General features: G+C 35.8%; 1 protein-coding gene across 5 annotated transcripts in view; it reads left to right on the top strand.

The window, feature by feature from the left end:
- The first annotated feature begins 9,295 nt into the window (after window positions 1-9,295).
- The window catches only part of tadr (torn and diminished rhabdomeres), a 30,046-nt gene continuing 23,780 nt past the window's right edge, over window positions 9,296-15,561 (top strand). For 4 of the 5 annotated variants that reach the window (XM_074176307.1, XM_074176305.1, XM_074176308.1 and 1 more), the window contains exons 1-2: window positions 9,296-9,449; window positions 10,513-10,658. In XM_074176307.1, the coding sequence (XP_074032408.1) occupies window positions 10,514-10,658 (145 nt within the window). In that variant the 5' untranslated portion in view covers window positions 9,296-9,449; window position 10,513. Of the gene's footprint in view, window positions 9,450-10,512; window positions 10,659-15,365; window positions 15,516-15,561 lie in introns of those variants that run through there. The other variant, XM_074176309.1, reaches the window with a different exon arrangement.

Raw genomic sequence — 15,561 nt, 5'->3', positions numbered from 1 at the left:
TTATGACTCCGGCTGTTTGAAACTGTGTTCTCTTATCATCCTGTAACAACTCGCATATTCTCAAATTGGTATCAATCATATTGATAAACATATGTTTCTGATCATTTTTCACTATGATAATTTCTTTCACATTTGAGTCATGCAAGTCATCATTCCGTAACTGCAATATCCTCAGAGCCATAAAATTTCTCATTTACGGAAAGCATTAATCACTGAGTAGTTCAAATGGATGTGAGAGCAAAACCAAACCAAAAAGGATGAGGAAAAAGGAATTACTCGAGATGTAAAATCAAAAAGTGTGATGATATTCATAGACTCATTGCTGATATCTACGTTAAAGATTTCAAAATATTCTTTTGGAGATGCGACGCGCGTTAGCAAATAAGCTTATCAAAATAATGCATTCTCATCTAATTACTTTCGTCAACATTCTCAAAGGATTGATGTTGTCTAGTTAGTTCCATACTAGAACGTCAATTTCTAAATTTCCTTATTTTTATGATAGAGTAGAAAACGATATATTATCTGAATCAAATGTATTTGTAGCTCAAGTGATAATATTCGTGAATAAGAACAAAGTGTAAGAGTAAGTATCTTCAATTATCTCTCACCTTTTCGAAAAAAATATCATTCAGAGCCGATTGCATTTGAATTTAAGATTCTGAAATATACCAACATTACCTAAACATAAAACTTCAGTTTTTCATAGATCTTTCTCATATCACATTGCCTGGCTATATAATAAGAATATAATTCTCTCCAAGTTGGGAAGTTTCAGAAGGATATGAAAAAACATCGGCTATCAAATACCTCTTGGAATGAAATTTGATTTCGTTCTCAGAATTTTCCAACTTACTTGAATAACATTTACTTGTGATGCACTGTTTGAAACCTTTGGTGTGGTAATGAATATTACTGGAATTTAATCCCAACCCCAACCTCGAACCATTATTTTTAACACCTTGACATGGGTTTCGATCACCAAGTGATCATCTTCAAGAGGAAGATTAAACTCCACTAATATTCAAGAATGTCACCAAAATTTTCGAGATACTTTTCGTAATCCTAATTTCATGAATAAATTCAGAATTCATTATGATTATGACACAAACTCATCCTATACAACTGTTGAAACAATTACTGTTCCTCATCTTAGTTTTTCGGTTCGAGTAATAACATAACCACGATTACTGTTGATAGTGAATAATGAAATAGTGATAGTTTTTGGTGGTGAGTTGAAAGAACAATCTCTGCCGTGATCTATCTTTGCAGATATTGAATCCTGATTTTGTTTGGTTGTGAAGTCTTAAAATATTATTACATGTTTCCAAGAGATTCATGAACAATGTGAGATATGGTTGTAAAAATTGAATGTTTGCTTTAACTTGTAAGACATATATATATATATATATAATATATATATATATATATATATATATAATATATATTATATATATATATATATATATATATATATATATATATATATATATATATATATATATATATATATATATATTATATATATATATATATATATATATATATATATATATATATATATATATATATATATATTGCATTGATAAATATACAGCTTGCCAAAAAAGCACCAGAAATTTCTGCCGGACTGGAAGGGGGTTCACAGAAGATGTTTCCAGATCCAGATGACGTCAAAATTATTCTATTCCGATTCTATATAGAGTGTTTCTTAACTAAGGTACGAAAAAGTGGATTAAGGTGACCAAAAAACTTTACTAGAGGGACGGAACGGCTTTCTGGAACAAATTCAAAGTCCTTGCCGAACAAAAACGAAAAACCGACAGTCACCTAGTGATTGATGCTTAATGTCAACCACATACACCAGCAAGTGTCTGCGCAGCTGGGCAGGCATCCCGGTCAGATTCCCCTTGACCTCAACTGCCCATTAAGATCCCCATTCAGCGAGGAAGATATCCTCAATACTATTCACAGTGGTAGAAATACCGCTCCAGGCCCAGGCAAACACAATCCTAATTCCAAAATCTCACAAAAATCTCACCAAACCTGATTCCTATAGACCTATCAGCCTGCTCAGTCGTCTGGGTAAACTGCTGGAATGATTAATGACCAACCGACTGAATGACTTCCTTGTAGAACATAACATCATTCCTCCACATCAGCATGGTTTCAGACCTGAACATTCCACGCAGAATGTACTAGCCGAATTACACACACACATCTCCCAAAATATCAAATCTTCTTTTGGCACTATCGCCATCCTCTCAGACATCCAGAAAGCTTTCAACATAGTCTGGCACTTTCTGGATCTGGAAGCTTATCCACATTCGTCTCCCACACCACTTCATCTGACTAGTAGCTTCCTACCTATCTAACCGACAAATCCGCGTTAAAGTCGATGACGCCTTATCCACCCCTTTTTCTCCCAAACCCGGTGCTCCCCATGGCTCAGCCCTCGCTTCTTCCTTATTTCTAATTTACGCTCACGACGTCCCCACTACCCAGAAAATCCTCCAGTATGCCGATGATACTATCCTCTACTCCAACACCCGCAGCTTCCAAATTCAAGCACAAAACATGATCGACCACTTCGAGCAGTGGTTCAACAAGTGGCGTACCGAAATTAATCCCTCCAAAACCCAAACCATTTTATTTCGACATCCTCACACCACTACCCGCCCTAAACTAAATCCCGATAACTTGAACCTCAGGCTTTTAGGAGAATACCTCATAGTCCAAGATTCGGTGTCCTACTTGGAGGTCACTTTCACGAATACCCTCAACTGGGAGGTCAACCTGAGAGAAACTCGGGAAAGAGTCCGGAAGAGAGCAAACCTACTAAGAGCACAGAGAGGCAAGCTCGGGAAGTGCGACAGTAAAACTCTACTACATACTTATAAATCTTTCATCAGACCAGTCCTAGACTACAAAGCGATGATATACTGTACGCTTCCCCAAGACTATCCCACCGTATCCTAACTACCGAGAGATTTCAGGAACTTTAAGGACGATACGCGACAAGAACGATGAGCAGTACGAACACTGATGCTATCAACTCCCTGACTACACCGTGGACTCCTCGTGGAGGACCCAGAAAGATTCCTAGGAAGAAGCTCCCGTTTCCCCCAGCAATAGTCCTCGGAACAATGGAAGATCCGCCGGAGCAGATCCAGGTTACCCTAGAGGAATACCTACTTGGAATCAGATAGCGGACAGCTACTTCCTGGAAGGAACTGACATCTGAAGCCCTTACCCCCGCCCCACAACTCGTACTCAAAAAACTCCAATGACCACTGCAACTGACCCGGACCACTCTAACAGAGCAATGGAAAAAACAAAAAACAAGATGAACACATGACAACTAAAACAACAGTACACTAGAATCATTACACAAGACACCACTTAGAACTCACTAACCCCGAAGAGGCATAAGCCTATAACAGGACCCCACACAAAACACACTCATAAATTTTGTAATTAATCTTAAAGCCGATAAACATTTTTGACTTGACTTGACTTGAACTGAGCCAACAATATTGGAAAAAAATGTGATTTGATGTCGGGATGGTAACGAGCAAAAACACTCAAATGAGCTGAACCCCATCGTGCATAAAACACAAATTGCCTCTCATGGGTACCGGCACTTCTTCCAACGAAATGGGTGAATGATCTCGAAAAAAATCCGTGAAGGATTGACCTGTTGATCTTGCTGGTAGGAAAAATGGGTAGTCACCAATCATTCCTACCTAAACGTTCAGCGAAATTTGCTGCTGAAAATGACTTCCTCTAATAACATGGATATTTTCAAAGGCCCAAAAATTTGCACTGTGAAAGTTCATGATAGTATCTCTTGAAAAATTGGCTACGTCCGTAAATAAAATATTTAGTGAAAAACTATTATTGTGTGCCATCGTATGAATCAACCACCTGCAAAACATCAATCTTGGGTGAAAATCCCGAGGAAATAGAGCTTGAACCCGCTGTATGTGATATGGGTACATGAGGTTTCTTTTTAAAACTGCCCATACGGTTTTTGTTATGACTTCCTGTTGTAGTTCAATCTGCCTCATTCTATTTGAAGGATCTTTCTGTATCGCATCAAGTATAGCTTCTTCTAATTCCGACGTTGTTATAGTTTTTGGTCTTCCAGAATCTGCATTTTTATTAGAACTCTCAGTTTCACGTAATATTGCATGTAGCGTTCCAAATGTTTAAGCACATTACTCTGTTAGGGTATCTGTCCTGGTAGATTCTACGTACTTCTTCCGCATTTCCATTTGTTAATTCATAAATAAAGTGCATGTTAGCCATTTCAGCCTTAGTAAAATTATTCATGATGGAATTACTATCACTGCTAATTGACAACCCTGACTTTCACTGATATGACAACACCATCACTATCAACTAGTCTCTAAAGCAGGTGATCATCGCATAATATGCAAAGTGGCTACGCCATACGAATGAACGTATGGTACAGTTTTTTTCTCAATATTGATGGCTTTATGGCCCACTGAGACCGCACTGGACCTAATAATTCCAATCTAACCAAGGTTGAATAAGCGCCCTATCACTTCAAATAACTGTATCAAATTTCAACGAAATCGGTGTAAGGATATTCATGATACTTCATAAACACCGTTTTTTTAATCTTCAACGCCTTATATCTCAGAAACAAAGCAACTCCTGACATATGTTCATGAATACGTTTTTCTTAAAACAAACTAACGAATCACCCTCTGAAGTTCCGTACCGTAATTAGGTTACACCCTGTATAAATCATTTACCATCATCATATCGTTCAGATATTTTCTGTGTCAATATTTTTTTAGCGGTTTACTTCTTGTCTTTGATCAATATCGACAGCGAAAATTTTCATTTCAGAATCACCTAGTTATTTCATCTATCTAGTTCAGCTTTAATTCCATTTCTACCGCTGTGTGCCTGCTGAAAATTGATTAAATTGCTTCATCAGGTATCAGCTTGATTAAAATTTCGAATGTGTGAAATAAAAATTCTTTCCAAATTGGAAACGTGATTTCATTATTGATAGTGTTTCGGAACATATTTTTAAATAAATGGTAGTTCCGGAGGAGAAAAATCTAGAGGTGGAATATTCAGGAATGAATCAAACGAGTGGAAAACAATTTCTCATTTTCTTCAGCAATATATACAATGATAATATTTTACAAACGATTCCTAGGATATCCAAATTTTCAAAAATACAATAAATGAGGCTTGAAAAATATTGGAGCATGAAAAATGATTATATATATATATATTATATATATATATATATATATATATATATATAACAGAATAATTAGTGACTGGATTAACTATAAATCGATTCAATTCAATTCTTGTATGGATTGTTCTAAAACATATATAGGACAAACATCTAGACCTCTAAGTAGTCGCATCACTTCCCATAAGAGCGACTGTAGACGAAATGTTAATTCTTGTGCATTAACAGAACATGTTAATTCGGAGGATCATAAAATGAATTTTGAAAATCCAAATATTTTAGATAGAGAAACCAATATAACGAAAAGAATATTTTTGGAAATGATACATATTAATAACGAAGAACATTCAATGAATAAACGAACTGATATTGATAGTCTCAGCAAAATTTACACGTACCTACTGAAATATGATAAAGAAAATAAAAAAATCTAGTAATTCGAGTATCATTCAGAATTTTCCCACTTGACATTGTCAGCCAAAATTTTTATTAACTGTCATTTATTAATGTTTTTCTATCTGTTTTTGAACCATTTTATATTTTATTCTCACGTTAGTAAGTTCTCCATATTTATATATTTTTTACAAGATATATAATCTTATTATTGTAGTTGTCCTGACGAAGGTGTGAAATATACCGAAAGCTTGACATATAACAAAGAGTTTTCTTTGTAACAGCCCAGCTATTGACTGCAACCTCACGAATTGAATCGATTTATATATATTATATATATATATATATATATATATATATATATATATATAGATATATATATTTCAATATTAAATTCTACAAAAAGGATTTGAAGCTTCTATTGATTATCTTCTATTGATTATCTGATCCAAAGGTACAATGAGCACAAAAAAGCACAAAAAGCATACATAAATCCAATAGTATATAAACCTTGCAACACACGCCATACAAAACAAACATAATTTTCCCCCATCAGAGAACATAAAACTAATGAAACAAATCAACAAGGGCAACCGCATGGACATTTGGCAAAACTTGAACATCCATAAATTCAACAGTCATAAATCACTTATCGAGAAACAAGTACAAATCAAAACACAATATATATATATATATATATATATATATATATATATATATATATATATATATATATTTATCGTTACATCCTTACACTTGGCTGCACCATACTGATGATGGGCCAAAAGCCCGGAACACTTGTCTATGGTTTGCCACTTTCTGGGGTGCTATGTCTGTTTAAAAAAAAATATGTATCATAGGAGAACACAAGCACTTTCATGCAGCATAGCAAAATCCACCCCCTGGTAAACAACCCCCAAGAAACCACCCCTAACTTTTGTTTTTCAAATGGCACGCCCATGTTTGTTTTGGTTCAACTTACAGTCTTTTTCATTTCTCGGTCAATGATGTATCATGGTAGGTAGAATGACATGCAGAATAATAGAAAATAAAAACACAAATGAAATATTAATGTTTAAGGTCATCTGTATTTTGATACATGATACTACAGAAAATGTTCAAAATGTTGGCCAGCACTTGCCACACATGCTTCAAGTCGCCGAATCAGCGCGCGAGTACAGGAAGCCCTAATCATTTCCGGAGTAACGGTATGACAAGCCTCTAAAATTTTTTGGATTAAATCGTCAATATTCATTGGTTGTGTTTCGAAGGCAACTCGTTTCAGATATCTCCACAGGAAAAAGTCCAGTGGCGTGAGATCTGGAGAACGTGCAGGCCATCGCACAGGTCCACTATTTCCAATCCAACGGTCTCGAAAAGTATCATTGAGGAATGTAGTAACTACATTATGGTTATGTGCAGGAGCACCATCTTGTTGCCACCACATTTGTTGTCGTTCTTCAAGTGGAATATCTTCCAGGAGGGCAGGTAAACAATTTTCCAAGAAATGTAAATATCGGTGGCTCGTCAAAGTGTCTTGGAAAAAATGGGGCCCGATGAGTCGTCCATTATGTAAACCACACCACACGTTCACACCCCACATTGTTTGAAAATTGGTTTCTCTAATCCAGTGAGGGTTGTCCTGTGACCGATAGTGCATGTTATGTCGATTAACAGTACCATTATTATGGAAGCGGGATTCGTCACTCCACAAGATTTGATTGAGGATGTTTGGATTGTCATGGACTAAAACTTGAATGTGAGCAATGAATGCCGTTCGTCTTTCGAAATCGGTAGGTCTGAGTCCTTGGTGTAAATGAATTTTGAAGGGATGATACTTGTACTGTTTGAAAATTCTTTGCACAGATGACTTACTGATCCCAATCTTTACCGCCAATGCACGAACCGAAATATGAGGATGTGCTTCGGCGTAGGCCAACACATTTATGCAATTTTCCTCAGTTCGCACGGGAGTAGGATGTACTTAATCTGTTTTTCCTGGAAATGATCCCGTTCGCATGGTATTTTCTACATACGAAAACGTATTACGACCTGGTTGTCGACGATCAGGAAAGCGCTGCCCATACAGCCTCTCCGCAGCACGTTTATTCTTTCGGCATTCACCAAAAATTAAAAGCATATCAACATATTCGTTGGAAGTGAAGGTAAAAGGCATTTTGATATACAACAACAATATCACGACTGATGGCAATGTGTCATCCAGATATCAGAGGAATGAAAGGAAGCACAAAAAGTTCTAACATTTTATCGCCTCTTTTTCTGCGTAGCGTCCACTTTTTCTGGTGTCTACAATGCAGAACAATTCGATCAGTCCAGTTAATAGTACCCACTAACGTATTCAATTTTCTCGAACAATCATGATATATCGTTGGTTGAGAAATAACAAGAGCTGTCAGTTGAACGACAAACAACATGGGGTTGCCATTTGAAAAACAAAAGTTAGGGGTGGTTTCGCAGGGGTTGCTCGCGAGGGGGTGGATTTTGCTCTGCTACATGAAAGTGCTGGTGGTCTTCTATGATATACATATTTTTTTTCAATTTTTTTCTGCAGGTGACTGAGATATCTGCTGGCTTAAAAGCTCTGGGACACCCGGTATATATATATATATATATATATATATATATATATATATATATATATATATATATATATATATATATATATTTCTCTTTTTTCTCAGACCTACGACTTTGTAGGTGCGTGTGGCAGATACTCAACGGAAAAACAACAACTAACCCAGCTATTGCCGCACAGAGAGTTGCAGTAAAGCCATCTGTGCAACGTCTTCGATTCGTCGCAAATTATAATTCCAGCTAGTCATAGAATCTCTCTGCAGTTGATTAAGTGAACTGTCATTATTCCGACTCCCATCTCGGAGTATGCAGACGGTTCACGCCGTTGTAAAACGACCATGTCCGGTACTGATGATAAGGCAAACACCCCAAAACCGAAACTTGCGACGAATCTTCCAAGTCGAAGACGTTGCACAGGTTTCTGATGGTTTAACTTCAACTCTCTCCGCAACATAAGCTGGGTTAGTTGTTGTTTTTCCATTGGGTATCTGCCACACGTACCTACAAAGTCGTAGGTCTGCATGAGAGTAGATGGAGGTTGAGTATATATCTGTATAAGAAAAGATACAGATGGTATAGGTCATACAATGTAGAAACTTTTTTTTACTATATATCATCCATACATTATTATATCTGATCCGTGGATTCTTCTTCAGTGTGAGCTTGGACATTGATATTTTCCAATATTCCATCTACATTCGCTTAGTTCTCTGCAACTGTTCTGGGGGTTCTCTCCAAAAATTTCGTTTTCTCCTCACAATAAAAATTCTTCAGAATATTTTCCCTTCACCAGAATGAATGGTCGTCATGTTCGTCGCATAATTCTAAAATGTTTACAACCTGCGTTGAATTCCTACGCCATGACTGATCTATGATTCATATGGCTCTGGTTGTTTCGAAAGTGGAGAAAACATTGAAATATATTCCAGTTTTGTATATTTATTCCACTCCTCGTATAAGAAAATTAGCCTTTGTGTAGAGGATATCGTTTTCAGTTTCCGCGGGTATACATTTCACACTCACACCACGTGAACTTTTCCGAGCGTCGCGCTTGCTCAAAAGAAATTATTGATTGGGTAATGCAGACGAATTGCAGAAAATCACGAGTCTGAAATAGCCTTCGGATTATAAAGAAAAGGTGTGTTGTTTCAATGTGACAGTGATAGTTCTTGGCCTGGAATGTATTTGACGTACCTTCTGGTACTAACTTTATAGGGTGAGTCGAATTTTTTGAGTGTTGTTAATATAAATGTCAGATATAGTGGGAAAGGCAGCCAGGAGAATATACTGAACCTCAAATTGAGTGAAATAGTGGAAGGTTATTTGATTTCTTCCTGCTAGGTGTCTTATCTAGGGTTTGTAGACCTAAATCATTTCAGAATCAAAAATTTTTTTAGTGGTTCTCTCACGAAATAATGGTTTGGGAACAAGGACCATCTATTTTCAAAGCATTGCTGATAATACGTTTCCATGGAGGTGGTGTCTAACATCGAGGGATTAGAAGAGTCTGGATCCTAGCACTGTCATTTTTGTGAAATACTAGCATTGACAAACTTTCAATTTCTATTCTGATTCAGTAATTTTCCACCTACATGTTGTCTTATGATAAATTATATTATTGGAAGTGAATAATTATATTGCATGAATTCTATACTTTCAGCAGATATTAGCTATCACTATCTAGAATTTATACCCAATTCACTGCATTTGATTCGTTATTCAATCTTTCAATTTCTTATATCCTTGTTTCTTTGAACCTTCGTATACAAATTGTACTTTTGATAACCATTGATGTTCAATTATGGCTTGAGAAGCAACAATGATTGGATGGATACATAAATTGTACGCAAGTGAATTCATGGTGAGTAATCTCAGAGGGAAGAGACACAATAACTGATAATTGCCATGAAAAGAGGTTGTTCTACACTGTGGTGACTATTTTTGGACAACCTCACAGCAAATAGATCATTATAATAATCATTGAATGACACTGGTGTAATCGAAAGTTGGACGTGGATGAAGCTGCTAACAATATTGTTTTTAGCTTCAATAATAAATATCGATTATCCAAATCAAAAGTATGCAAAAGATGTGGAGAATAAGAACATCAACTTGGGAAAGAAAGTTTTTGGCTTTCTACTACTCCAAAGCCAAAAACTTTCTACTACTCCAAAGCCAAAAACTTTCTTTCCCAAAAATTAATCACTCCTAAAAAATATAACCCCTTCAATTCAAACATCAACTTGTTTTTACTGAAACTTCAAAAATATTTTTTACAGAATGGGAAATCTACAGGACTTCAGCCATGCTCTCACCCATTGGTCATTTGGGATCACCATTCTGGTTGGTCTGCTTGCTTCCGAATTCTCTGGTGCTGAAGCCATAGGTTCCATTTTTATAGCAGCTATTTCGTCCACCTTATCAGGTAAAGATTTCCATTAGAATTTCTCCAAATTCTGAGAATATATCTGAGAATGGTCAGGAATAACGTTTTCTGAATATTTACAACACCCAGTGTATGAAGGTCATTTCGGAATTGAGTAAACGTAAAGTCGCTCCAAACCATCATATAGAAATCGTTGAAGATGGTGTTGTGTATGAAAGTGCTAGTGAAGTATCAACTTTGCTGAACAATTATTTCATAAATGCTCCAGCAGAAGTCATTAACAAAATTGATCAAGCTCAAGTAGAAACCACAGATCATCCTAAAATTCAATTCAATAACTTCACAATATACCTCAATCCTTTTGCTGAGATAGAACTAGAAGCACTCTTAATGAGTAAACTCAAAAACAAACATTCTGCAGGAAATTACGATATACCGCTCTTTCTTCTAAAGAAATGTTTGAGCAATATCATCAAACCTTTGACTTTTTTAGTGAACTTGTCATTTTTAAAGGGAACATTTCCCAACTCCCTTAAAACAGGGAAAATCATCCCAATTCATAAAAAGGGTTCAACTAGCGAAATGGATAACTATCGTCCCATAACAATAACGTCAAGCTTCTCAAATATCTTTGAATATTCTTTCCTTGAACGGTTGTTGAAATTTTTGGATGGTTTTAATATTTTAAGTGAAAATCAGCATGGGTTTAGAATTAATCTTTCAACGAATACGGCTGCAATTTCGTTCTTTAACCAAGTTATTGAATATTTGGAATCAGGAGAATGCCCTGCTGGGGTCTTTTGTGATCTCAGCAAGGCATTCGACTATGTTAATCATCAGCTTTTATTATCGAAGTTGTACAACTATGGAATCAGAGGCTCTGCTTTTAATTGGATTTCTTCCTTCTTAACTGAACGTACTCAGTATGTACAAATTTCGGAACGTATTTCCGGAGCAAACACATTCGTTAATTCTGAAACTAAAGTGGTTAACATGGGAGTTCCACAAGGGTCTATATTGGGGCCAATTTTATTTTTATTGTATACCAATGATCTTGAGAAATACCTTACAGGGATCCCTGCTACCATGTACGCTGATGATACTTCTGTGATAATATCGGACAAGGATGAAATTACAGCACAACAGAAATGCGAACAAGTTCTCAGTTCTATAAACGAGTGGTGTAGCCTAAATTCTTTATATCTGAATGCAACGAAAACCCAAATCGTCAAATTTCATAAATGGCAAAAAAATTGTCTTTCATTAAATGTTTGCGTTAGTGATACACTAATATGTAACATAAACGAAGTAAAATTTCTCGGACTAGTTGTCGATGAAAATATGAACTGGAAAAGTCACTGCACTTATTTGAATAAAAGATTGAATTCTTTATGCTATATGTTCAGAAGTCTCAAGCAGGTCCTGGAGGAGCCTCAACTACTATCCTTATATCTCTCCCAAGTAGCATCTCGAATCAGGTATGGAATTTGTTTGTATGCCAACTCCACTTCAATAAATGACGTTTTTATCATGCAAAAAAGAGTTGTAAGAATTGTGGCCGGCGTTTCCTCCACGAACTCTGCTAGAGGACTGTTTGTTAAATATAACATATTGACATTATTTTCACTCTACATATATGAACTTTGTAATTATGTTCTTAAAAATAAAACTAAATTCAACAGAAATGCAAACCTGCATGACGTTAACACTCGTCAAAAAAATCATTTTCACATTCCATTTTGCAAATATAAAATCACTTATAACTCACCTGATCGTATGGGGCTGAGAATCTATAACAGACTACCCCACGATATAAAAAATGTCATTGAATGTAGGAAATTCAACAAGATACTGAAAAAATTTTAATTGAAAAATGTTTTTATTCATTGGATGAATATTTTAATATGTAGTTGGTGATAAGCCTGTTACTGTCTAGCTTATCAATCTTTTTACTTTTTACTTCTTTACCTTTTGTTGTCCCGACTATTCCTATACATATTGTACTATGTCTTTTGGAAAATAAATATTATTATTATTATTATTATTATGAAATTTCCATTATCGGCTTGCAAATGTGTATAGTACCTATATACGTATAAGAAAAAATATTTTTGATATTGGAAACTGAACTTGACATGTTTGATGGTAACTTTCGTCCCTCCTTCCCATATTCCATTAATGTTCGGTCCGAATGTTGATGTAAATCATACCTTCTGAGTGATATACATTTATGAAAAGAACTCATATTTTCACCCAACCTTTTATTCTTCAAGTATTTTCAAAAAATTCACATTCAACTCTATAACTTGAGAATTCACCGGCAATATTTCAAAGTAGGTATTTATGTGGAATGCACAGATGAGTAAGTGGGTGGATGACTAATTATCTACAAACTTGAAGGAGCTGTTGTCTGTAAACCCATATAAAATAATAATGGTTTTCTTCACCGGAAGGAAAAATTCGAATAATTCACCTCCACTTTGCAGCAGAAGTGAAATAAATTCTCATTATTCTCGATGAGAAAGTCACCTGAAACTTGAAGAAATTTTGGGGTTCAGAACCCTCTTTCTATTGTATATCAACGAATTATTAGGAAAAACCAAGAATACAATATGTTGCTTGAAGTTAAAAGTCTCCGTACCAGACATATGCCTATCAGATCAGACAATTCCACTTTCTGCTTCGATAAGTTTATTGGGGGTTAAAATGAACACCAATATGTCTTGGCACAATCATGTCGCTGGAATTGCAAAAGCTGCTTCTCAGAAGCTTGGAACACTGTTCCGAACCAGAAAACTGTACACACCACGACAACTTTTGGTGCTTTATACAGTAAAGATCAGACTTCTTTGAAGTATTGTTTTTATGTATAGAGCCCAGTTCCCAAGCATACCTGAAGCTGCTGGATTCCATCCAGAAAATAGCCATCCGCATGATTGGAGACGCGAACATTACTTGCAAGCTTGATAGTCTGGTACATCGAAGAAAGGTTGGATATTTGTCTCTCTAGGCTAGTTGGAGAATTTACAGGTTGTCTATATTATATGCTGGAAGTCACAGCATTCCGGAAATTACCTTCAACTTGATACCTCCAATTGTCGATTACCAAAAACACCTTCAGGTTCCAGATCAAGTTGTACTGCCGCTAACTCAGGACAGAAATCTTAACCTACATAGGGTTTTACATGACCATATTTCAGATGTAAATCTATACCATCCTTCTATTGGTGGATAAATTGATGGAAACAAACCCCACACATGAACCATTATGATCTGTTAGGTATTTGGTTATCACCAAGAAACGTCCAAAAAACTCTTCTCGATAGGAAGACACAACAAACTGTCTTCAGTCTGGATTCCCAATCACAGTTGCCCGAAAATCAATGAAGCTACCGAATAACTTGCAAGAGAGGTCGCTGCAATCGGTAGGAGACCAGAACCTGTTTGTAGTATCGCTTCAAGTTTTTGCCAAAAATTTACTGAATTCCTGGACTGTCAGAAGTGTTTCAGACTCTTGGGTAGATCTACGAGGATTAGCCAATTCCAAAGCGTTTGTACATATTTGGATTGTTAGATCCAGTATGACCTACGTTGTCTGACAGACCTATTCACAGATCACTATCGTCAATATAATCTTATGACTCTGAATCCAGCGTAATTTTTCTATATGAAAATGATCAAATACCAAAGCATACATAATAGCAAATAGAATTACGGTGTTTCTCAAAAATATCAACATGGTTCTAGAAAAGCTAGATCGGTTGACACTGCTATTGCTAGAAAGTTCGAGTTTATTTACAATGAAATCGATAAGGGGACGTACGTAGTTTCAATATTATTCGACTCGGCCAAGGCGTTTGATTCAGTAAATAGTGACATAATGGTTAGGAAGTTATATAACATTGGCATTAGAGGGTTCCTTCTGAAATGGATAAAAGCTTTTATGGAAGATAGGAAAATGGTAGTGACTGTGAATAATGCAGTATCTGATATTCAAGATATTATCCTTGGGATACCACAGGGGTCAATTTTAGGCCCACTGCTTTTCTATATCTACATGAATGATTTTCCGAAGTATATAAAACAAGGTTTGATTATCCTATTCGACAATGACACTACCATAACAGTTTCCGGAAATACTGCGGAGGAGCAAGAAAACCACATTAATTCAGTCATGGATGACATGATTTCTTGGTATGATTGAAATCAACTAAAACTGAATGAAAGTAAAACAGTCCATTTAGGCTTCGCGTTAAGAGAAACAGTGAAACTTAACAACATCCGACTCTCGGAAACCGCCAAACTCCTTGGTATGTTTATAGGTGAAATCTTGTCTTGAGAACCCCATATCGATCATGTATGCAAAAAATTGAGTCAAGCAATATTTGCAATACCACAGATCAAAGACGTGCTCACTTTTGTAGGTGTCAGGACTGTTTACTATCCATTGTCTTACTCACATATGACTCAAAATATATTAATGTGGGGTTCTTCTGTGGGGGCAAAACGTGTTTTTATTTTTCAGAGGAAATTAATTAGAACTATCTTTAATATAGCATCCAGGAATAGCAGTAGACTTGCTTTCTGTAAGAACAAAATGCTAAAGTTACCGTGTATCCCTCAAAGATTCTGATTTTTATTTACTGATCCCTCCACATCTTGGACACAATTCATATACTCTTACTTCGTGATCATAACCTAAAAATATCAGTTTGAAGTTTTATTTGAAGTTTTATGTTGTATTGTCAGCGTAGCAGCGAAATAAAGTTGAGTTTACTTTTACAGTAGTACTACTATTATAGTACTGTACTACTTCTATAAATAAACTGTTCTCAATCGTCATAGTTTATAGAAAAAAATTATGGAACAATTCCAAACACATTTATGGTGATATCAGTATGTCTCTCGTCCTTGTGAGAGGTTGAAAATATTTCATCTGAAT

The sequence above is a fragment of the Leptinotarsa decemlineata genome, unplaced genomic scaffold (genome assembly GCF_025532065.1).
Source record: "Leptinotarsa decemlineata unplaced genomic scaffold, Ldec_3_MD MMD2_tig00001719_RagTag_RagTag, whole genome shotgun sequence".
Classification (NCBI taxonomy): Eukaryota; Metazoa; Arthropoda; class Insecta; order Coleoptera; family Chrysomelidae; genus Leptinotarsa; species Leptinotarsa decemlineata.
The sequence above is the reverse complement of the archived record's forward strand: the minus strand, read 5'-3'. Positions and strand labels throughout refer to the sequence as shown.